Source organism: Dendrobium catenatum, unplaced genomic scaffold (assembly GCF_001605985.2).
Source record: "Dendrobium catenatum unplaced genomic scaffold, ASM160598v2 fragScaff_scaffold_1500, whole genome shotgun sequence".
Lineage (NCBI taxonomy): Eukaryota > Viridiplantae > Streptophyta > Magnoliopsida > Asparagales > Orchidaceae > Dendrobium > Dendrobium catenatum.
Genome location: NW_021319962.1, coordinates 155,251 through 181,061, shown reverse-complemented (window position 1 = coordinate 181,061; position 25,811 = coordinate 155,251). Strand labels below are relative to the sequence as shown.

Sequence of the window (25,811 nt, the reverse complement as noted above, 5' to 3'; positions counted from 1 at the left end):
TTGGGCTTCGTGGGAGAAATGTTGTGGTGTTTTGGCTGAAAATGGTCTTGGCTATAAGAATCTTCAGGACCTGGCTAAGGCTTCCTCCTTTAAACTGTGGTATAATTTGCGTTCTAATGAGAATCTTTGGGCTAACTTTATGATTGCTAAATATTATGTGGATAAGCACCCTATCAATATTTCTCCTAAACCTGGGGATTCTAAAGTTTGGAAAAGGCTTTATAAGATCAAATGGGAGGTGGAGCCCTTTATCACATGGGGACTTGGAGAAGGTAACATCTTTTTCTGGCAGGATAAATGGCTTGGTAAAGATTCTATTGATTATATCTTGAATTCGACTTCTTCTACTTCTGTTAAAGTTAATTTTTTCTTCAATGAGAATTGTTGGGATTATGAGAAGCTCTCTAATTGGATCCCTGATTGCATTATTTTGCGTATTTTAAACAGGCCTATTAATATTACTTCCAAAGATATTATTTTGTGTGATTTTTTCAAAGATGGGGGTTTTCACCTTAAAAAATGCTTGGCACTCTTTTAGAATTAAAGGGAACTTGGACATTATTTTTGCTAACATTTGGCATAAGAGTATCCCGTCTTCGGTTTCTGTGTTTGTTTGGAGAGTTCTTCATAAATTTATCCCTACGGAGGACAATCTCATTAAAAAAGGTTTCAGTATAGCTTCTAAATACCAATGTTGTCTCCACATGGAAAATATGCATCATGTGTTTGTTTCTGGCCCTGTGGCTGTTAGGACTTGGGTTTATTTTGATGACTTATTTCAGTTAAATTTTTTTAATTCTCATCTTCCCCTTTACCTATTACTTAATTCTTGGTTTATTGATACTAAAGGTCATATACGCAATATTATACCTTCTCTTATTCTTTGGTTTCTTTGGTTGAAGAGGAATAACTCCATGTTCAATGGAGTTAAGATGAACCACCTCAATGTTATTCAAAGGGTAAAGGACAAGATCTTAGCTCTTGTGGTTGTCAATTTGCTTACTATTAAGAGTTTTAAAAAATGTTTTCATATTAGCTTCTCTTTAGGGATATGTTAAAAGAAGGCCCCCTCTGCTACTAATGTTGTTTATTGGATTAAGCCCTCTCCTAACTTCTTTAAACTTAATGTTGATGGTATTTATATGGATTTTGGTGGTGGTTGAGGTGGTCTGATCCAGGGTAGTAATGGTCATCTTATTGTTACTTTTGCGGGCCCTGTTCATAATGGTAATACTAATTATGCTCTTAATATGGCTATTCTTTATGGGATCCAACTCTGCATCTCTCTAAACTTAATTAAGTTGATTATTGAAGTGAATTTTGGTTTTAACATCACTCATTTTCAAGATTTGGAGGATGGTTGTTGTAGCCCCAATATCTTCTATGTTATTAGGGAAATTAAAAGGTTGCTGTTATCTGTGAACAATTCCTTTTGTCATGTTGGTATGGCTGGCAATTCCTGTGCTTCTTGGCTTGCTAATTATGGTTGTAATCTTGGTTGTCTTACTGATTTTTTCAGTCTACTATACCTGTTCCTCTTAAGGGGATGCTCTACCTTGATATATGTGTGTTGGACACCCTATATTAACACTTAACCTTGTGTTTTGACTTTTGCTATTATGGTTGATTTGTTCCCTGGCCTTTTCTGTTTGCTGACAGATGTTGTATTTCTGGATCATCCCTAATTATTATTGTAGTTTCTATTTTTTGTGTACTATTGGGAAGTTCTGCTGGTTGTGGTTATTTATTTTCCTTCTACCTGCTTTAGGGATTCTTTTCGGTTGTTGGTCTCATTTCTGGCAGTCCTGGGTGTTGTTTTGTAGTGTTTGGATTTGTCCCTGTGTCTCTTTTGTTCTTGTGGATTTAGATCGGGGCTATGATTTTCGGCGTGCTGGTGCTGAGGGTTTGTCCCATTATTGCTCTCCTACTTGGTTCGGTGTTGGGGGTAATGGTGGGATGATAGCTGGGGTACCTTTTAGTGCTGGGCTCTTTATGTCTTACTGCAGGTTTTTTATTGCTTCCCCCAGGTTATCGGGGCTGTTTTTCCTGGAACCGTTTCATGGGATTATTGGGAGTAGTTTTTTGTTCCAGCTTTATTTCTCGGTTAAGCTTAGACTGGACCCTTTTCAGTGGATGTTTGGGAGGAGCTGCTTAGGCCTGCTTTCTTTTACTGGCACTTGTGTTATTTACCTTCTTGCTTATAGTTTATTGTGCGGGTCTGCCTTTAATTTTAATTTTTGGTTGGCTATTAACCTTGATAGTGATTTGGCTAGTCCCTTTGGTAGGATTGAATGGCTTGTGGACATTCCTAATGAAGCTAATATCAATGACAGTTTTCTTAGCCCGTGTGATCTAAATTCTGAGAATGGCCTCACTTGGATCCATTTTGTCTATTGTTTCCTTATTTATCCCTTTTTTCATATATTTTTTGCTAATACTTTATTTTGGTATAGTCTTCTTCTTTGTAGTTTTTTTCTTTTTTGCAGATGGATCTGGTTAGGAATGACATCAAGTTTTTTGGCATAAAGATTAGGCTTTATTGTGTTATCTTTTGATCTTTCTTTTTTGGATGCTTGACTATAGCATCATTAAATGTTACTAGGGTGCCTTGTAACTTTTTCTAGCGGAGATAATTGGCTCGTAGGTTTTCCTTCTCTTTATTTTGTAGCTCGTTTGAGCAGTAGTGAGCTGATGGTTTCCATATGAACTCTGTAACCTGATTTTTATATTAACGTGTAGGCCCCTCTGCGGGTTTTAACTAAAAAAACTTTAGGCTTCTTTTGTTTATGAGATAGTTCTTTTTTACTGTTTTGCTTTTTTAGACCACATTCATAATTTTTATTTGGTCGTTGCTTTAAAAATAATTGTGCTGGAAAACTATCAATAGTTTTTAAAAAATTACTTTCTACTACAGCTTTATAAAGCAGTAAGAAAGTTGACCCAAATGATGCCTTAGGCCTCATTTGGGATAGTCTTTTTAATGCTTTCTAAAGTAGCTCTAATCATTGGTAGTTTAATTGAATTTGTCAACTCATTTTAAATGCTCATTTTAATTTTGTTTTATATGCTTTTCAAATTGATTCTTAGAGCATTGATTCTATAATTGTTAGGAGAATTCTAATAGATTATGGCTAAAGAAGAAGATGTTAGTCATATAATTTATCATAAATTTGATGGTACTTAACTTCTATTTTCTCATGTTGTTTAAATATACAAAGTTGTTCTATCAAAATCTATGTAATTTATTTCATGTGGGTGTATAATATTGTATAAAATAATTCATTTTAATTTTATTTATTCAGATTTTTTAGTAATTATTAAATAATCATTTAATTTATTATATATCAATAGATTCAACCATAAATATTTGAATATTAAACATTTTCAACTTTTGATTCTATGTTTGATCTTATTTTCAATATTTTATTTATGAGTGCAAACAACTTCAATTGTTAATAAGAATATCTTTAAATTTTAATATTTTATCTTCATAATTACTACAAAACTTTATTCTTTCATATAAACTATATTATAGAGATGAATTAATTAGATTTATGATGTAGGCAAAATTATCACTCATCATAATCTTGATAAACTCACAAAAATTAAATTCCTAAGCTTTGATTTGGTTTAATTATCTCGTATCTTATTTATCTTCGATCTCCACTCGTTTCATCACAGACTTCTTTGTTGCTCTTCGTTTTGTTACTAACCATTACTTGTCTTCTTCGAAGTCCTATGTTAACTCGTCTCGCATCTTAACCTAATGTGAACGATGTGTTCTATTTTGAGTTAAACTGATCACATGTGATAAAGCAATCGACAAAATAACAAATAACTAAACTCATCTAATAGATGTTGACATTTTGATTATAAATTTGTTAAAGATGAAGTTGTACTTATCCAAAATTTAATCTTTGAAGTTTCTAAACTAATACTTCAAAATTTGTGCTTAATTGAATACATTTATTAGTGATGCATAAGCCATAGATAACAATTTACTAATAATGTTTGATCAAAATAATCAATAAAAATCAATATTAATCTAAAATTTCACAATTATTTCATTATTAAAGGATGGCCCTCTCCTCCTCTATATTGGAATAATTTATTATTTATTGAACCACAATGTAATAAAATTAATTATGTGCTCTTATTTTAAGAAATGTAATGAGGAAAGTTTTAGAGTTTTTTTTCTTTTTTTTAAGTTATTTTATTTGGAGGAAAAATAAGAATTTGAATAATTTGGCAGGAAAAAAATTAGCTTAACTATTTTTTATTTTAAAGATAAATCTCAAAATTATTAAATTTATTTTGAGAAAAATACAGATAAATTTTTAATTGACTCCTCATACATAATATTTATTTTAAAATAAACTCAATAATTATTTTATATATTCTATCTAAAATTTGATTTTTGTATCCTCACATATTTTTTTGTCAATTTTTTTAAATCCAAAAATTGAGAGAGAGAAATTCTAATTCTTGTATCATCGTTTGATCCATGGTTATAAAATTAAAAATTAAGAAAAAAAAATATTTTCGCTTTATTGGAATAAGTAAAATTTTCAAGAAAATAACCTACGAGAAATTAAAAATAATAATAATTGTATATCATATACTAATTTTTTTAAAATATAATATTTAATTTATTCTTTTATTTTTAAAATAAAATTTATTATAGGTTAAAATATTCATTACAAATTTACCATTTTTGCACTGAGAGACCTCAAACAGCAAAATAAAATTTGCTATAGAAAACTATTGGTGTTATAGAGAAAATCCACAAACCTACAATGACAGAGAGAACCGAGAAAATAAGCACCAGACCAATGCTTTTCATACCATAAAATTAACAAAAAACGGGCTTTTTCCAGAAAAATAAAAAAACCAATACAACATTGAAGAATCTGTTTCTTTAGATGGGGAAGGTCTAATTCTGTAAGAAAAATTATTCTGTGCAAACGCCGAACGTCATCCGGAGACCAATTAGAATGTGCCACATCATCCTGTGCTCAGTACCACTGCTCAGTACTGCTCGGTACCGCAGACGTGACACATTCTGATTAATCTCCGGATGACGTTCTGCATTATCCGGTCTCCGCATATAAAAAATTTATCAATTGGTACAGGTCTCAATAAAAGAAGAAAAAATTGTCTTCATATCCTCTCATGGGTTCAAAATTCTTTTGACATGATTGGAACCCAAACCATTTTCTAAACATCCTTTGCCTCTCCTGTGTCCTACTTCCATTTACTCCTATCAAAGCCCTCAGCTTTCTGATAAGCAGAAGCTGTAAACTTGATTTAAAAGAAGAAAAAAAATTATATAAATTATGTTAAAAATTGAAACCAAATCCACCAGGAAAACCTCCTCCTGGGAATCCACCTTCAAACTGGAAGGTGAACTGTTGTCCACCACCACCACCAAATGGGTTAAAACCAGCACCTCCCATGTCCATTCCCATGTTCTCTATGTCTTCTCCTCTGTCGTATCTCACACGCTTCTCATCATCGCCAAGAACCTTGTACGAATATATGAGAGAGATAGAGAGAGAGAGAGAGAGAGAGAGAGAGATTAGATGTGTGAAAAGGAAGTGTTTTGATGAAGAGAGAAGTCTAATAAGATATTAGATGAAGCTATGTTTGGCATAGCTAGTTAAGATATCAAGCACGTGAAAAAATGAAAAAATTATTCTGTGCGGACGCCGAACGTAATCCGGAGATCAACCCGAATGTGCCACATCATCCTGTGCTCGGTACCACTGACGTGGTAAATTTTGGTTGGTCTCCGGACGATATTCTATGTCCGATCTCCGTGCAGAATAATTTTTCAAATGATAGAAACTGATGCAAAATAGAGTTAGGATTTATCTGACAGTTTCTATCTGTTTTCTAGAAGTAAATCCAAGTAAAAAATCATTAATAAATATATAATATTTTCATCCAAATAAAAAAAAATCTAACTATTTTTCCTACCACAAAAATAGACAAAAAAACTGTTCTGAATGAAGGTGAGAAAAAAAGAACGCCACAACAGGAGTGTTTGGTAAAGATGATTTACTTGACTTGGCTAACAGACATGGCTAAGCTTCATTTGAAGCAGATTTATGTTTCTGCAGTCAGAACTTTTTAAAAGCAGTTTTCTCAGCTAGAGTTCTTTCAAAAAAAGTTTTTTTCTAAAAATATATTCTGAAAAAGAAAGTAGTCTAATATTTTGTCCAAACAGACTATTTTTTCTCTACTTTTCCTATCACAAAAGCAATAAAAAGTCGCCCATTTATACTGTTTGAAGTTATTTTAATACCCTATATTGGTAGCATTGCCCTCAAATAAGTCGTAGTGTGCAAAAGAATCTTTTGTTTTTTTTTAATTTAAAGTAAAAATCTAAGCAAGTGAGACAGGTTAAGTTCTGCCAAACTGATTAAAAGCAGTTAAATAGATTGAATCATAAACGGTATTACTGATAAAATTATACTCGCTTACCTCATATGCAGCTGCTATTTCACGAAATTTAGTCTCTGCTTCTTCTCTGTTTTCCACGTTCTTATCAGGATGCCACTGTAAGGCAAGCTTCTTATAGGCACGTTTGATCTCTGCAATGGAAGCAGTTTTTGAAATCCCAAGGATCTTGTACCAGTCCTTGCGTTTGCTTAACTTCAAAGCCTTTTCAGCTCTATGAAGTGCTTCTCTAATATTCATATCCTGTCAATTAAAGATCATTATAAAGGAATTTAGTATGTTAAGAAGAAATCCTTGTACAAAGTCCATTTAACAAAGATAAGAAAAATCCAATGAGAAAAAAATAAATTGAAAAGCACATACAAATATAGTTTTCTTAACATATGAAACATATGATGCTTTAAACTTAAACCTGACAAGTTTGATACATATATAGGGTAAATAATTTTCTTGATTTAACATACAACAACATCGTCAAGCTTTTATCACTAAGTGGGATCAACTACATGAATCCTTTTTTCTCCATTATGTCAAGTTAAAAGTAAAATTCTTATTTAGATCTAATATAGAAAGGTTATTTCTAATATTTTCTAACCGAGTCTATTTAGGTCTACCTCTACCTTTCTTAGCATAGGTTAAATCTAATACATCTACTCCCCTAACCGGGTCATCGGAAGGCCGCCATTTTATGTGACCAAACCATCAAAGGCGACTCTCTCTGATCTTATCTGCCAATGGAGCTACTCCAATCTTTTCACGTATATGCTCATTTCGTATATTGTCTATAAGAATATCATACTCTATTAACATAATAAAAGAAAAAAAAAACATAAGCATAAAATCTATATGATGGAAACGAGGCCATGACACCAATTTTGATGTTGTTCATGATCGAGAAAGTTAATTAAAGGTACAAGAATCATATGTTTGAGCTCTTAATAGTGAAGGGTCATGATTTAAAACCATTTCTAATATAAAAATGACAATCTAATTGCCTGGAAAAATAATTTTTACCCTATTTTAGGACAAATACAGTATCCATTGCACCCAACTTGGAAAGAAAATGAGCAGCATAATTAACATTTATCCAAAAATTATCAGAGTTTATTAATCAACAAGCAAACAAGTTTGCACTGCATAAACCTCGTGGCATATGCAAGTAGCGTTCATGAAAAAGTGGAACAAGCAAACATGTTAAAAAAAAAAAATTAGAAGCTTTAAATTTCATTCCAAAAACATATTCCAAACCTCTGGAGATTTTTTAGCTGCTGCTTGCAAATCCTCAACAGCCCCTTCCCAATCTTCCACTATGAGTTTGGCTTCACCACGCTGTGGAAGAAAATTATGAAGTCAAAACACAGGCATAGGATTTGAAAATAAAATTTAGCAAGGATGAAATATCTCAAGCTGTCACATGCCGAAAGATGGCTAATAAACAATGGAGCTTCAGCCCTGGACACAGTAGATTGTTTGGCATAAGGTTCATGAGACCATTTAGTATAAGCTAATAGAATTCTGTAAACATTTATATACTAATAAACCAAATGGTTTAATATTAGAAATGGGAAATGAAGTATGTAGACCATTATTCGTCATAAATTTTTGTACCCTGGTTAATAGTTAGATAAATCATAAAAACGACATTCTCGGTCCTATGCATAGACGAGAAAAGTTGAGTTGATATCAGGTTCAGAGAAAATCATAAAACCATCTAGTTCATGAAATGGATCTAATAGAATGGAAAAAAGAAAAAAATGCTCAAGGGTTGTCCGGGACAAACACTGTCACAAGTAAAGCTAATTGTGTTGAAAAGTAGGTAATAATTGATTAGGCCTTAAACTTAGATTTGTTAAGTGAAATTTGAGAAGCTTGAATGGAAAGAAAAGGAAAGTAGTAGATACAATGATTAGTAGAATCAATATTATTTGCTTGTAACAAAGCAATTCAAATGGGGAGAAATCGATGGCCATTGGGGAATAGGGTTGCCAATTTTGTTCAAAACTCAAAACTCACTCAAACTTCAATTAACCAAAATTAGTTTTATTCAACTCAATTCAATTCATGTAAGAAATTAACATTTATTTCTGCTTTCACTCATATATATATATATATATATATATATAATTTAGGAATTAAAATTAAGAGATTGGACCCTAATCAACTCACAGATTCACTAAGAATCGAAATTTTTTTATTTCAAGTATAGAACAGTTCGTTCGCCTCTATTTGATTGCAACTCTAATGTGGAATACTTTAAGATAGTATACATTGAGAATATTTTAAGATAGTATACGTTGAGGATCAAAAATCAGAGTGAGTTAAAAAACAGGTTAAGGGTAATGGATTGAGATTTGAAAGATAAATTATTGATAATAGGATTAGTAATACAATGATCGCTATTGAGTTAAATGTCAATAAATATGATTAGATTTTATGCACCTCAAATAGGATTGAGAAATTGAGTGAAAATTTTAATTTTTGGAGGATAGAGATGAAAAATTAAAAAGTACACCTCAAGGAGAAAGTATAATCATTTGAGGCGACTTAAATAGACTATAGATTATTAGAAGAGAATTCAGTGGGCATGGAGTAGGAGATAAAAATGTGAGAAGAGAGTTATACTTACTTTCACATTAGCATATGATACTGTAATTGATAATGCATATTTTAAAACAAGAAAAGCAATACTTTTAAATCAGAAACGGACTTCTTATTACTTATAAATGCCTCAGAAGTGTCATGTGAAAAAAGAATACTGTGGAGAATTTAAAATACATTATAAAAGCCTTTTTACAAGTAACATGGGTGCGCTGTTTTTTTTCCCCATGCATTCTACTCTTTTTAGTGTTTGGTTTAACATGTATAAAATTTTAAATAAAATTTGAAGGCATTAAAAATGCCCCAAAAGTGCACTTCTACCTACATTTCAAAATTCCTCAATTCGAGCGAAATTAAAAAAACTCGTGCATAATCCTGGTAGCCCTAACTAATCAGTCCCGGCTCCGCACATGTGTTTGAGATGTTATGATATGATTACTCCCTCCCTAGACTAGCTCTTGACTTTCACTCACACCACTACAACACTCACCCCCCTCTTGCTTCCATGATGTTAACACATCCTATGACCTCACATTCAAGCTCAACTTCTTGGATCACTCCATCACTAAGCCACCTCTGGCTTATTTCTTTCTCTCCAGCCCTGCAGCTTCCGTCATCTCGAACTCTTCCAAATCTACGTACCCCTCCTCCAAATTAGACTCTCCCCACTCCAACTCATCCTTCCCCTCCCTCAAAGCTCCAATAAAATTTGTATATTTACCATATTTGCTTAATATGCAAAATAGAGAAAAATAATTTACTTTTATTTATTTTATAGTCAACAAATAACTTACAGTAATATGTATACATTGTAATTATTTTACTCTACATTCTCAAAATAAAATGTTGCATGCATCCCTAAAACATGTAACAAAACAACTCCTAAATAAAACTACAATTATGTCCACTATGTTTTATATATCTAAGACTTAAGAAGAAAAAAAATCATTGATAACTAAATTGAGTATTGAAGAAATAAGAATGCCAAAATTGGATGTGTAACAAACCAAAGAGGAATAGATTTAGAATTGATTACATTCTATGAATGATAAGAGTAGCATTTAATAAATATAAGATTGTAAAATAAACCTAAATGGTTCAGACATGCACAACAAAGGGTAGAAGATGGATCAACTGGGTGGATAGATAAATTGATGTAAAAGAACTAGAAAGACAGAGATAAACTAAAGATAACATGGATAGAAGTTGTGAAAAAAAATTTATATAAAATTGGCCCAACATCTCATGTAACACTCAATAAGGATGAATAGAAAAAGAAAATTCATAAAGTCAACCCCAAAGAATTGGAAAAATAATAATATGAGCATGGTGAAGAAGATGATGGTTAATAATAGCTAAACTTTAGGGAGGGAGTAATCATATCATAATATCTCAAACAAATCTAGCTATAGTTACCAGGACTCATGAGAATTGTACAATCTAATGGGTGAGAAATGCATCTAACCTAGGCCATCAGAGATTCCATGACTCTATTCTTCTTGCAATTCTAAATTACCATCACATTACACATAACAATACTTTGTGAACGTCTTGTCAATGAATCCTAAAATGTCACCATCACATATAGAGAGATGACCCATTTGTTGAAGGTCGTTGATTCATACCATATAGCCATCTTCATTCTAGAAAAACACAGACATGCACAAGTTTACTTTGGAATAATAAAAGAAACTTATCTTAAATGCTGTTGAAGCTACTAGCCTAATGACATGATAATTCTCCTAACAGATAAACCTTACGATTGTTCTTTCAAACCTACTTGGGTTTTCTTTCTGCAAAGCAAGGTTCTACGAAATGAGGGGACCTCTGGGAGGAAAAGTAGTAAATATTGCTCCTTGTTTGAAATTTCTTTTCTAGTTAAAAGTAATTATAAGGTCTAAACCATATAGAAAGCAACTTTGGAAATTAACTAGGAAAAGGTTAATTTGCTGAAAACTACTTTGTGAAATCTGAGTAAATAAGCAGCATGGTACAACATTTTAAGGACTTTAAGGGATTAAAAAGAATATCAAGAATTCTATCTCAAGAAGCATGCCTGCACAACAAAAAAAGGTTTCTTTTGAGGATAAAGTCATGATTAACAACAAAGAAAGCTAATAAAAAAATCCCAGTTAATCTATTTTTTATCATCCAACAACTAGTTTTTAAAAGTGCGGTGAATGATTCATTGCTTAATTTTAGTAGTACCAAATGTATAAAAAATGATCTGACCTGTGTCAAGGCTTCAGCAAGCTCTTCATCAATGTTCAGTGCTTCTGTGCAACTGCTGACTGCATCGTTTCCTCTCCCAAGCTTGACCAACACCTTACACAAACCAAGATAAAGATTTACATTATGTGCAGTATGACTAGGGTCCAATGCAAGGGCTGACTTGAAATCTTCCACAGCAGCACGTAATTTGCCCTTCTCAGCATTATCTTCTGCCTGAAGCAAGCCAATGTGACAGACAGATATTCGTTAAAATAAGGAACATAAAATGTAAAGCTAATAAGATAGAAAAAATCAAGATCCACCCGTACAGGGAGAAAAAACCTTACATTTTTTGTCTTTTTGAGTAAATTTTTCAACCCAAAATATGCTTTCTTTAGTTCGTTGTGCTCTGGGTCAAGACGAAGTCCCTTCTGATAGTGCCTACAGAGAAGAATAATGAAAATACAAATATTGCATTTCTATCATTCAAAATGACAAGACTTTCCATGTCATTTTCTTTAGACTGTATAGTTTAAGATTAAGATTAAATTGGCTTAAACAATTAGGCCCACCGAACACAAAAACAGCTCTTCAGAAAAGCTAAGCTAAGCTAATCCTGACTTTTACCAACTAAAGGAAAACAGCCCCAGGATAAGCATGCTTGCACTGTTTCGAGTGGACTCGTTAATATCACTTTATCTCGGCTTCTGTCTCTCTCGCACTCTTCTTAATTTAAAGGTAAATTAATAATGAAAATGACCTAATTACCAAATTAATCAGCAGCAACTTAGCAATCAGTTAATTGTTGATATTATTATCATTCTTATTACATACAGTGGTAACATAATAGGACAGATAAGGCACTTAACTGTTAATAATCACTAATGGATAAGGAAGAGAATAAGCACTCGATCTATTAATTAACTTTTTTTTTTTGGTCTTTTATATTAAAACTCTTAAATTTGTATTAAACACATGATTAAATATTAATTTCAACAATCTCATATGTCTTCATTAATTTTTTATCTCAATATTTCAACGTGATATTAAAGAAGACAACAAATGGGCTTATAACAAATATGCATATCTGAAATGTTTAATAAGTAAACCTTGACGCAATGTCATGATCAGCTAAATAATAGTACGCACGGCCACGTAGTAAAAGCGCATCAAGATTGTTCTCATCTTCTTTAAGTAGGTAACCAGTTTCTGAAATAGCGCTTGAATAGTCCTTCAGAGCCAAAAGCAACTTGACTTTAAGATGTTTTGCCTGCAGAGAAAAGAATGCCTCAAAGATGGAATATTTAAGCAAACATAACAAGCCCAAAAACAAAAAAAAATCACCTTTACGCAACCAGGGGAAAAAACAAGGACAACTTTGTCAATATACTCCAAAGCTTTTGAAAAGTCGCTAGACTCGAAAAGATTCTGTGCAGAGTTCAGTGCATTTTTTGCTTGAGACACCTGAGAAAGATCTTTCTCTATTGCAGTTCCGGGCTTGAGCTCTAAAACCTTTTTGTAGTTATTCTCAGATTCCTCAAATCTGCAACAGCCAAAAACCTGACTGAGTAACAAAAAATTATACTTGAAACTATCTACATAATTCAAATTACCAGGTATTTCATTTGTGCAGTCCAGAAAAACTGTCTTAAACACTTGAGACAAATTTTCAATCATATCATATAAAATCCTTGATAGAGTGTTGCCTTCTAGGCTCCTACCAGAGATGGATCAAGAAGCTTAGATCAAGGGTAAACGAATAAAAGAAAAGCATAACAGGTTAAGCAAGAATCCTTTACTCTCACTCTTTTCCTTCAAACATAAATTATGTATGAGTAGATCAATGTCATTCCTAGCTTAACCATGTCAACATAGAAAAGTTTGAATGTGTGCTAATAAAATAAATGATTAATATGTTGTTTATTGAAGCTGCAAGATTCTAAATGGCGTCCTTTTCAACATAAAAATATTCTCCAGATTAAGTAATGAATAATTTCTTCATTTTTCATATATTTCCACATGAGTGCGACCAGCACATATAGCCTATGTGCAAAGCAAGTTAGATTCTGTAAGGCATTATTTTGATTTTAACAAAAAGCTACAATTTCTGAAACATTTACCATCAACCAAAATATCATGTTAATATGTTAGCTTGCCAAATAATGAATTCAAAGATTCAAAACTACGAAGGTACCAATTTCCTCTCACAAATAACATTAATAAGAGGTTAAGTTCATTCTATTACCAAAAAAGAAAGAAAAGGTCATATAATTCTTGGAGGTCAAATCATGAAGAGATAATTAATCTACACATCCACTTCAATGAAGTCTATAAGAAAAAATTTCCCTAGCATTTGAGCATTAGATCGTAAAGCAAACAGCTGATCCTGTTCATTGAATTTTAGCAGCTTCTTGATAGGATTGCTAGTAGTGTTGGTTTTTGTATCATAACGGTGTAATCAATAAGGATATTATCAAGAGTCCAATGCATGAGCGGAACATCAATAAGACATCATATGAGGGAGATCAATGCTCCAAAAAATCATTAAACTAAAATTCATATTACAATAATTAAAAGGATGATTTTTAATTTTTAAATTTATTTGGATAAATTTAATTTTTATTTTAAATTCAAAATAAGGATAAATTCTATTGGAATTACCATTAAATTTAGCATTATCTAATATTCTAGTTTGTTATAGGAAGATTTATTTATTTAGATTATGGATTTTGTTAAAGAATTATTTTTCTTTTATTGTGGAGTGAATTTAAGATAAATAGGAATTATTTTAAAACTAATTCATGGTGTAATTTTACCAATAATAGTCTTAAAATTCTACAACAAAATTAAACTAGAATTCTCCCAAATCACCTTTCACCTCTTCTCTCACCCTATACCAGCAGTCGGCCTTCATAACATAACTAGCAACCACCAATTTTCCCCTCTGCCACTTCCAGCAACTGCTGTTGCAACCTGAAGCCACTAGAAACTGTTGGAGTCTTGTTGCGGCCACCACTAAGAGCCGCATGGACTGGTTGTGACTTGTTTTAGAGAGGAAACAAACTATGTTTTGTTGTCTATTGCAATTCAAGAACAAAAACAACAAAAATTTTGGTTGTTTTCAGCAAACTAGAGTTCCTACAAAAGAAAAAATAATTCAATTAACCATTACTTTGATTAATTGATCACTAGAGTTCCTCCAAATGAAATTTACATATATTTTCTTTCCATTTTAACCTCATATCCTAAGATTAAGCAATAACATTGAAAGTTTTCTACAAATCAAATTGGCATCAACTTGATCATTGGCACATGATACAAATAAAGAGAGGATATAAAGATATGGGGAGTCGCTTCTCATCTTGAAATCACATTGAGGACCAAGAAGGAGACGAGAAAAAAAATAAATAAATCAATGACTAACAATGATCGTGCACTAAATATAATCGGCAAGTGGCTACCCTGGTGGACTAGATGAACACAATGATATGGATGGGAATGCAAACAACCACCACAATGATTAGTAGATCAAGCCGTATCCCTCCTTCCACCCCAAAATTTAAAACTAGAAGGAAAGGATGAAGAAGAGGATAAGGTTACCACTTATGAAGGAAGAATGTGAATATCCAAAGTTTAAGCCAAAGGGTAGGTTTTCACATATGTTGCAATAGATGATGCTAAGAAACTCAATGCATGGATCGACCAATTGGAAACTTCACTTTTTGTAGGTATAGAACACATGACAATGTTGTCTTCGCCTGATAAAGTAAAGACTTTGTCCAGGCATGATGGATATCCATCTAAAGTTGAATTTGATAGGAAACACTAGCAGAACACTAGTGTTTCTTAACAATCATGAGATTACAGCGATCTTCCACCAAGATACTCAAAACAAATCAAGCAAAACAACGAGAAAACTCATACTAATTGATGAAACGGAAAGAAAATAGCAATATACAATTGAGCCTCAATTCAAGGGGAGGATCCATCTCTCCCAAATCTCTAGACGTCGCTAGAGCCCAACACGCAAAAGTCTCCAACAGAAAATTCAACAATACATAGGTAACCCTAACCCTAATCCCAACTCTTCTACTTAAAGCATACAAGAAAACATAGCAAATTACTAAGCAGCCCTCTCCTACTTAATTCCTGTCCTAAACCGCCCCCTTCTTTATAATCAGACTCAACTAGTGGGGCCCCTAAGGGGGGCGAGATCAAGCATAGGTGGACCCTTGGCCTGCTCGGAATAAACAAGTGCCGGCCTTTTTGCTAGGGTCGGCTAGACCGGTCTAACACTAGCCCTCTCCCAAAGAATCACCTTGTCCTCAAGGTAAAAAGGTGGAAACCGATGCTTTACTCTCTTCGTAGTTCGGTAGGCTTCTCCATTTTATCAGAACCGCCTTATTCACATCTTATTCCTTGCAAACCTCCCTCAGTTACAGTGGTTCTAATACCACCTCCAAGGCCTCTGTCAGTATCGCCAGTAACTCTGAACTAGCTACATGATCCCTAATCGCTTTCCTTAGCTGGGAGCCTGGGACACATGAAACACTAGATGTATAGTCGCCATTGGGGGTAATCTCAAACAATATGCTACTACTCTAATCCTCTCCAATATCACCTATGGGCCAAAGTAACTTGGGGCTAGCGATCCACTGAGTTTATAAGCTAGCATTAAAGTTTTTCATTTTTTGGTTTCTCAGCTATAATTGTCACATAAAAGAGTTAGATCTTAGTTCATCTCTTTGCTACAAAATTTTGAAAAACTTTGGTAGCAAGTTTTGAACTTTTTTGAAACTTAGATTTGGACGGCCCTTGGCTATTAAGAAAGAGTATTAGAGCGTAAGAGGTTTCTTTGTACCAAGAAGGAGAGGATCTTATAGTTGATCGGGATTGTGGAATCCAAATTTCATTGAACTAGAATTTTAAAAGAACTATTCACTAAACCAGAGAAAAACAAATATCAACTCAATGATAAAAAGAACCTGCAGAGGTGACGAAGAACAAATGCTCGCTGCAGGTAAGCTTCTGAAAGTTTTGAATATGCCTCAATCGCAGCATTAAGAAGTTCCAATGCTTCACCATACTGTTTTAATTTTATTCTTTCCGATGCTCGTTTCACTAAGTTCACTGCTTCAACTTCTTGGCTGTCTGCAATATAAAAAAGTGGATTAGCAAGTTAATGGAATCAAATATGCAACTCATTGTCGAACGTAGAACTATTCACTAAAACAGAGAAGATTTCACGGAACATTATAGGAAATTTAAAAATTAGAATGTTATATCTAAATCCATTAATAGGGATGTTGGTCAAAGTATCAATACAAACTGAGAACAAAAAACCATTGAATTCGAAAAAACTATGGAATACAGCAGAGTTGGATATTTAAGAAAGTTAATTGTAGCCCACTCTAAATGCAGGTTATGCTCGGCTGAAATAAATTAGTGGTCCAAAATCTAACATTTTCTTGCAAAAATCAAGAACATTAATCAAAAGAAGAGCATTCTTCATTATCATTCAATCATATTCAAAACCCACTAAATATTAAAACATATATAATAACTCATAAATCCATACTCTAAATGTAATGCATATAATGTATGACTACTATTCTTCTTATCACACATATTACATGATACTTGTAAAAAGAGAGCATAAAACCAACAAAACTTGGTATCACCAAGCCTTCTCTACAGATTCTTTACCCTTGAAAATAAAAACATAAATAGATATTTTGGGTTAAACACAATGTTTAGTAGGTCACACAAAACTTACTACATAAATCAACATAAACAAAGATTTGTTTCCCTAGAATTCATGTCACGCTCATTAAAAAAAAAACAGATAAATCATTAAGAGCAATGATATAAGCACTGCATACTTTTGTACTAAAACCAATGTAATCAGAAAATGATTGGCTTTCTAGTTTTACATTCAAGTATCTTGGATCACTCCAAATGATACCATCCTTGTCATAAACTGAATGATAACATCCTCACCATAAATTAAATGTGGTTGTACAGTTGATATTTTTGATCTTATGTAAGATTTGCCAACCGGCCCATAGACCTAACTAGGGGTGTCAATTCGGGTCAACGGGTCGGGTTCGGGTCGAACCCGGAACTGACCCGGAACTGTTCGGGTCAACCCGAACCCGACCCGTTTCTAAAAACGGGTCAGGTTTCCGGACCCGAACCCGACCCGATTCGGGTCCGGGTCAACCCGACCCGACACGAATGACACGAAATTGACCCAAAATTGCTAGTTTTCGGGTCAAAAATCGGGTCAATCTTCGTTTTTCGGGTCAAAAACGGGTCAAACTCGGATTTTCGGGTCAAATATGAGTTTTCGTGTCACTTTCGGGTCAATTTTGTGTTTCCGTGTCAACCCGAACCCGACCCGTTTTTTAAAACGGGTTGATTTCTTCAACCCGAACCCGACCCGTTTCGGGTTTGGGTTGACCCGAACCCGGATTTTTTCGGGTCGGTTCGGGTCGTGTTTCGTGTCGTGTCAAAAATTGACACCCCTAGACCTAACCATAATAGGAAAGTTAAACCTTACATGCAATTCATTTTCCCATGTACAATCATTAGAGCGCACTAGCTTCATCTTTGATTCTTCATTAAGCCCATAAACAGTACCTCTCGTGCAAGTAGCTTTAAATCACCATTATGTCTATATTTTGTTCTTGCTTTCATATTTGAGCCAATCAATTAGTCACATGAATAACTTTATATTTATCAAATTCAAACCATAATTCTTTCTAAATAACATAATGTAATATTTACTTAATAGCATATATATAACAGTAAAACTATGCTAAAGTAAATGAAATAAAATGAAAAATTGTAAGCATGATTAAATTTTATAAAATTAAGGAATACTGCATTTGAATCTTCCAATTAAGAATTTATTAGAACTTAAGAAATATAAATTTGCCATGCATAACAAATAGGCTCAATAACATCTTTAATGTTTCTTCAAGAAAAACTTATTTAACTCCTTGAGCATAAGTTGAAAAAAAGAAATATTAAATCATAGCATAAAGCCTCAATTTAATCTTTCCAATCTCATTATATCTACATAAAAAATTTAGTTTTTATTTTTCCTGTTATACAAAATCTTTTTAATATGCATGCAAGGGTAAATTTTATGTAAAAATTAATAAAAATCTGTAATTAAGAAATATAATTCCTGCATTAAATGCGCAAATAATTTCATGTGAAACATTGACATAATTTCAGCTCTATAATTTTCATATTGATCTAGTCTTAAACGTTAATGTAAATATTGACTCCATGAAATCTTACAAAAATCTGAAATTAAACTGTAAAATTATTGCATTAATGTTGAAATTTAAGTATAATCTCTAACTTTAAATTCATTACACTAATCTTAGCCTTCCTAATGAATTTATATTCATGAAGTTTCATTAAAATTTAAAAAAAAAAATCATAAAATTTCATCACTAATATTTGTTTAATTTTGAGTAAAACATATGAATAATCGTGTGATTTTACCTATCTTGTCCAAAAACTTCAATATTCTTGCAAAATAAATCCATGGAAATTATCAAAATGTTGATAAACACAATGAAATTTTCTGCAAAACATCTTTCCAAAAATATGAAATTACAGTTTTCAATTCATAAGAAATTTTGAGCAGACAAATTATTCATTTGTAAGCAAATCCAAGCAAACTTAATAAAATCTGTAATAAGAATTTCTACATTTAGTCTTGTTTAAATAACTATTCTTTAAGTACAAAAAATCATGATAAAAATCTTTAGACAGCTAATTCAAAATTTGATTTATGAAGTAAAGAATACTCCGCTGCTTAAAATAAGGGAAAATCACCCTAAGCTTCTACTCTTTCTCCTTTTCTTCTCCTCCTTACTCCATTGACCTAACCAGCTAACTCCAATTATTTTCCAAAATTAAATTTGTCAGCCCACTGGTTCATTTAAAAATAAGTTAGGAAAATTTCAAATATAGAATTGGGAAAATTAATTCTTAAGAGGTGGTGATGAGGATATCGACAGACGTTATCAACGAGTTTATCAGCGTAGGAATTGTAGATCGATGGCTATAATTCTCAGTCTTTATTTTGATGCTTTTATGTATTATTTGTTATTTACGATTGTACATTTTCTTTTGAGTTTGCATGAGTTGTAGCCCAAGAGGCATTTGAGTCATTGTTGTTTTATTTCTCTAGGCCTATATATTGTGGCCTCTTCTATTGTAAAATGGATGATTTGATGAATGAAATTCTAGCTTGTTTTCTTGTTGATCTCTTTGTGAGTTCATGTGAGTGGTGAAGCCTAGGAGAGGCCAACGGAGTGCCCAACAGCCCACCAACAGGTGAACTCTTGGTTCTTTATTTTAATCTTATTTTTCCTCCTCCCTCCTATAAATCAAGTTGCTGGCCACTTCCCCAACCCGACGGCCCTCCTCCACCCCACCACCCCTCTCCTTCCCAAGCTTTAACCCGCCGGCCCCCTTGCCTCCAAAATTCTGAATTTCAAAATTTGAAATTGCCTTTGAATACTTTCCTAAAATGCACCCTTACTATTTAGGAAAGGATATTTATTTGAATTCAATCAACTTTTGAATTTCAAATACCTTCCTATTAGTAAAATCCCAATTATGAAGTTATCCTAATTTCAATCAAATCTGGAACTGAAAATCAGATTTGATTTCAATCCAATTAATTCCCTTGGGCCACATACATTGAATCTAGACATGCTTCCTCCCTCCTCCTATGACCGGCCCCTTCCCCTTGCTTTCTCTCTCCCATTAAATCCAAACCTCAATTAATACTCCCACAATCCCCTCCGAAAACCGTTGCCCGTCTCACAGCATTAATTTGGGTATTTTGAATTCAAATTAATCTTCCTCCCTCCCATTGGAAAATCTGACATTTAACTCAAAATTTTCTAAGTTAATTCTCCACCACTCAACTAATCCCAATCACCCCCACCTCACCTTGCTCAAGTCGCCCCTCTCCTCCAAGGACGGACGGATGTTTTGCGCTCTCCCTTCTTTGACCTAAAGTGGGACGTCGACGATTCCATGGAAAGCTATCTTGACCGCATTATCTTCACGTTGGCACCATAGATTGAAGAACATCTCCCACCCGGGTCGTGGAAGATCGTGGGACATCAACCTATCCAACCGTCGCCGGCTACCTTTCCAACAACAAAGTTCCTAGGTTCCTTCTTCCTAGTGGTGGTCTCTTCCCTAGTGTGGAGCATCTTCTTCCGCTAATCCCACGAGTGATTGAGTGAGGAGGTCCTCAAGGTGAAATCTCTCATTATTAAATTACAGATTTTGTTATTGCGCTCATAACTTTACCCTAATACAACAAAAATTGAATCAAAATTTAAGTATTGGAATATTCTAGTAATTTTTCAATCATGAAAAACAAACCATGTCATTTCATGAGATAAATTCTCAGAAATTCACATTCATACATATTCATAAACTTAAGATTTAATGCGATCCTTATTCATACTTTGACATATGATCTTCCCAACTATCTCTAAGCTACAATACATCAAATGTCAATAAATCTTCTAATATTTGAATCACACTCTCTGACCATTCATCAATCTAAAGATGAAAAGTTGTATTGAAACTCAATTCAATAAGCTAATTCCACTTCTCTCCATAATCTGGATGCAAACTTTTTTTCTCAATCTAATACAATTAAATTAAGAATTCCATGCAACCTCGTTATTTATTTTACACAAAAATTTGCTAATTTCTCAGCTGAATATGCTTGCTTTATGGTTAAAAACATGCTAGTTTAGATAATATATTAGTAACAACCAATATTGTATTATACCCTTGCCTAGATCTATCATAACTTTTTCCAACATCCATTCAAGAATAAGTAGAGGTAGTTGCAATCCATTAAGCTTTAAAAGTTTTGCTTTAACAAACTGGCAAGATACGCACTTAAGTACAATATTAGCAACATCCTTCTTCAATTTTGAGCACCAAATTAAAGTTCTTAAATCTTTATCTATTTTATTACTGCAAAAGTAAATAGTATGGCATGCAATACATGTCTACATTAGTATTTCTTGCCCAAAACCACAATCTAGCATCCATAGTTTATTAGACCATCTTCATCAATATTTAATAATTTCTTCTGCTCTCATAATTAAAATTAGTTCAAAATACATTATATCAATTTTCCAAGCCCTCTAAATTCTGACTTACAAATTTGTTGTACCATCATCAAACATAATTTCCCAACATCAACGTTATCTTTTTTTTTTTTTTGCAACTCTAACATTAATTAATTAACCTTCAAATTAATAAAATATCAAAAAACTTTAAAGGATTTAATTTTTTTGTAGGATTTAAAGCTATCATTTTTGTTATTAGGCAGGATTTAGGATAAAGTACGCTTAAATCCTGCTCAAATCTATTGATGTAAGTTTATGAAAGATTTAAGAAAGTCATTTTTGCTATTTGACAGGATATTTATGCCTAAATTTTGCTCTAACCAACCTATAATTTGTTATTTAATGGTGTTTAATATTAATGTATATATTTTTTAAATTATTTTCTATTATGCGCCATGTTTAAAAAGGTGTGTGTCGTGCCGTGCATTATGTGTCATGGCTCTATAGGGATCTTTGCGCCATGGTGGGTCATTCGCCACTGACAAGTATGATTACAATTATTTAACTATTAACCCATATAATCAATTAAAGATCTCTAAAACATTTATCAACACAATCACTAGTTCACTACAAAGCATTTTCTACTCATTCTCAAATCATTTTGTTTGTGATAGTTCTTCAAATTTATTCGTTTAATGAGAAGCTTTCAATACCTATAATGTGGGATTTTTTTTAGCAAATATTTAAATCCGATACTCCATTTTAGAAGTTGAAGGCTATATTAGTCATCCAATATCCAGTAGAATTGAATCAAATAAGATATATGCAGACATTCGCATCCATAAATGAGAACAAACAAGTAATTATCCATTCTTATTGCAACTAAACAAACCATACTTCCAATAGAATAGTAGAGCCACTATGTTCTACCTTTTTCAATTCAATAATGCACAATCCAACAAACGCAACAAAGGTTTTTCATACTAGCAAGACCAAAAAAGATTGACAAAATGAGTTTTTTCCCAGTGCTTAACATGCGTTGACCCATCAGAAACATCACACGATTTTAGCTCCTACAAAAACATAAGACAGGTGCTTTATAACATAGAAATGCCAAAGTTTCGTTTAGCATAGCTTATTGTTGACTGCTTATACTGATTTCCTGAACAACAAAAATAACTTTACGATGTTAAAAAAAATAGCAGCTTTCTTAGAACAGTAGTTTGATTAACTTCCCGCAAAAAAAATTATGGATTTAGCACTATATCAAAATATTAATTCAATATTTGCTTTAATTATTTGTATATCAATTAAGATTAAAATACTTTATTACAACTACATGAAAATGAAAAACATAAAATTTAATCATTCAACAAGCCCATATCATTCCTACAACAATTTGTATAAATGATCACAATTCACAACTTCTACAGCACCTCAACAGCAATCTTAACACTATTTTCACCAAACAATAATCAGTTTTACTGAATATCACACCGCTATAGCAAACCATCACAAATCAATCCCAAACCAAGCTCAATAGAGGTACCGCGTCACTTTAACCACTCCATTTAAAAAACTAGGGCTTGAAAGTAAAAAAACATACATCAAAAACCTAAGTAGCGGAAAAAGAACGCACCTTGACCGGCCACTAATGAAGATCGGAAAGCGGATGCAAGGCAGAAGAGGACAATAAGAGGAAAGATAATAGGCCCGCCATAGCCCGAGGTTTTCGCCGCCTTAAGCATTCCGTGTTAGAAGGAGAAGAGGAGGGAAAGCGAGGAAGAGATCTTCAACAAAATAAAGGAAATCCCGCGCTGGTATTTCGTCTTCGATCGATCCTCTTCGCTTGCAGTGGGATTTCATTTTGGTTTACTGCGGGATTAATGAGATTAATAAGTCGTAATTATGCTTCGCATCTGGAGAACCTGGCCACGTAAGAGGAACCAATAGAGTCGGGACACGCGGAAGCACGGGAGAATGGGCTTGGTTGATTAAGCGGACATGGGCTAAATGATACCGTTGATAGGGCAACCGGCCGGTTTAACTAAGGGGCCGTTTGAGGTATTGAACATGCAAATATATTGGAAATGTAGGGGTAATGCTTCTTCATTTTTAAAGTGTAAGATAAATTATGTGATTTACCTTTTTTTAAGTGTTTGTAGGAGTAGAAAGTGAATCAAAATTTATGTTAGGGCACATTATAGGTACGACATCGTGTTAGGTAGGGGTGTCAAAATTTGACATGATCCGAAAATTCAACCTGAAAATTTTGGATTATGATGGTTCATGTTCATGTTTGAAATTTCGATTACAAACGGGTAGGATTCAGGTTAACCCGAAAACTTGTAAATGACTCATGACTCGCTGTAAACAATAAATGAAAACAATGTATGCTTTCCCGTTACTGCAATTCAACGCGAGCTCTTGCAATCTAACAGTCACGATTCAATGCCTCTTGAAGACAATGTTGTCGTCCCTCTATCCCGTCGTCAACCTCTCTTCCTCTCCCCCTCTCCCTCTCCCGCTGCCTGAAGCCATTGGTCTGAAGTACAAACATTAGCCTTAATCCGACACAACCCACCTCTCCCTCTCTCGCCGCCTGAAGCCAACAATGTCGCCTCTCCCTTTCCCTGCGCCCAATGCCGCTGCCGCCTCTCCCTGCTCCCGACGACGCTAACCCCTCTCCCTGCTTCAGGCCGGCGACAGATTTACTAGATTTGGTTGAATAAGCGCAACGATAGTCTTACTAGTTGGGTCGGGTTGACCCGAACCCGAAGCGGGTCGGGTTCATATCCGAAAAACAAACTTGTTTTTAAAAACGGGTCAGGTCGAATAGTGTTGGGTTTGTTCTGGAACCCGAACCCGACCCTTGAGCCAATTTTAATAGCCCTCATGCTAGGATAAAAAATTTATGTGTTATCGAAAGGGAGGAAACTCATGTATTAAATAGGTCATGATGATGTCGTTGAGCTGAAAGAGGTTCTTGGAAATTTCGTGCAGGAGGACGAGGTTCGCATGAGGATGAGCTTTACCTAAGGGGTGAGGTTCAAGCTCTTTGTTTGAGAATAAGGTTGAGCTCTTCGCATGCAATGAAGTTTTGAGCGTAAGTAATTATGCGAGATTATGAACAATAGAGATTTAAAATTTGTCTAATTCAATCAAATTCTAAATTTCTCAAAAAAACAATCATAAGTGAGCACAGCTACATAAGCAATAAATATAAAAGGAAAAAAAATGAAGTTAAAATTATTTATACTGTGATTAGAAAATTTTAAAATTATTAGATTCATTTTTAAATAGATATAGTATAATAATAATAATAATAATAATAATAATAATAATAATAATAATAATAATAATAATAATAATAATAATAATAATAATAATAATAATAATAATAATAATAATAATAATAATAATAATAAATAAATAAATAAAAACCGAACACATTTAGTCCATGAAGACAGCCAAAACCCTATAAGACTGATATGCCAACATGATTGGCCAATGAATAGTATGCCACACCTAAGAGGTGGCATGGTGGTGTCATATTGGATCAAAGGCAGAAGTCCACCTCCAAACGGGCTCAACCCGAACTCAATCTACTTTTGAACATTTGAATCTTAAATCTCTCATTCTTTTTGTTCAACATCAAGCCTGATTTTCAAACAATGAGTTCTAATTGTAGATCTGATTATTAAAAAAATTGGCTCTAAGATCATCGCCAATCGAACTGCATGCCACCATATGTCGTCCGTCATTCGCTGTATTTGAACTCCAAATCTCACGTCAAAATTCGGTAGGTAAACATTATGACGCCAATATTGACATCGAACTGTTCACCTACGCCAAAAAAACCCTAGCTTGCGAATTTGCCAAAAAAAAAAAGTGCGGAAAATAGGAGAAAAGCACGCGAAAGAGGATATAGATGGTTACCTTCGTAGGAAGTGCACAAAATATGAGATAAATGAAGTTCGATTGGAGATGAATTACGCTATTTTGAAATTTTACTGTATTTTAGAGTGTAAAATGAGTTTTTCGGCTCGAGATGCCCTAAAGCTAAAAAGACCCAAAAAGAAACAAAGGAAAGAACAAGACACGCCAAGCCTGCCCGACCTTCAAGCCATCTCCTCCCATCACACCTAAGTGTGGCTAATCACTTGTAGATAAGTCAACTATAAGAAGTAAGAAACAGTCAATAAACAAGAACCCTAAACCCTAATTCAACAACAATCAAGGCAATACCAAGGTAGGCTTAGTCCTCATGGTCATCAAAGAGTTAGCCATTGTTCCAAATTAAGGATGCTCAACCACCATGAGTCCATGACCCAAATAAACTAAGCCAAACAACCTGCACACACAATAATAAAGAAGCATTTTATAACTAAAATATTTCACTGG

The 25,811-nt window shown here is 33.5% G+C and overlaps 1 protein-coding gene across 1 annotated transcript; it reads right to left on the bottom strand.

Annotated features, from left to right (window-relative positions):
* Window positions 1-4,847: 4,847 nt before the first annotated feature.
* On the bottom strand, window positions 4,848-23,294 carry LOC110103478 (dnaJ protein P58IPK homolog B). The gene is made up of 9 exons (XM_020832223.2): window positions 23,047-23,294; window positions 16,257-16,422; window positions 12,616-12,814; window positions 12,381-12,541; window positions 11,619-11,712; window positions 11,293-11,505; window positions 7,711-7,791; window positions 6,487-6,705; window positions 4,848-5,525 (listed from the first exon to the last, which is right to left on the bottom strand). The coding sequence occupies exons 1-9, from the start codon at window positions 23,153-23,155 to the stop codon at window positions 5,340-5,342; spliced, it is 1,428 nt and encodes a 475-aa protein (XP_020687882.1). The 5' UTR covers window positions 23,156-23,294; the 3' UTR covers window positions 4,848-5,339.
* Between the last annotated feature and the right edge of the window lie 2,517 nt (window positions 23,295-25,811).

What these genes read in the sequence shown, in the direction of transcription:
- LOC110103478 (XM_020832223.2), bottom strand. Translation starts at nt 23,155, where the DNA reads ATGCTTAAGGCGGCGAAAACCTCGGGCTATGGCGGGCCTATTATCTTT. An exon ending in TTCATTAGTGGCCGGTCAAG is followed by an intron (nt 16,423 to 23,046) that starts GTGCGTTCTTTT and finishes TTTATATTGCAG; the next exon opens with ACAGCCAAGAAGTTGAAGCA. An exon ending in GATCATGACATTGCGTCAAG is followed by an intron (nt 11,713 to 12,380) that starts GTTTACTTATTA and finishes TCTTCTCTGTAG; the next exon opens with GCACTATCAGAAGGGACTTC.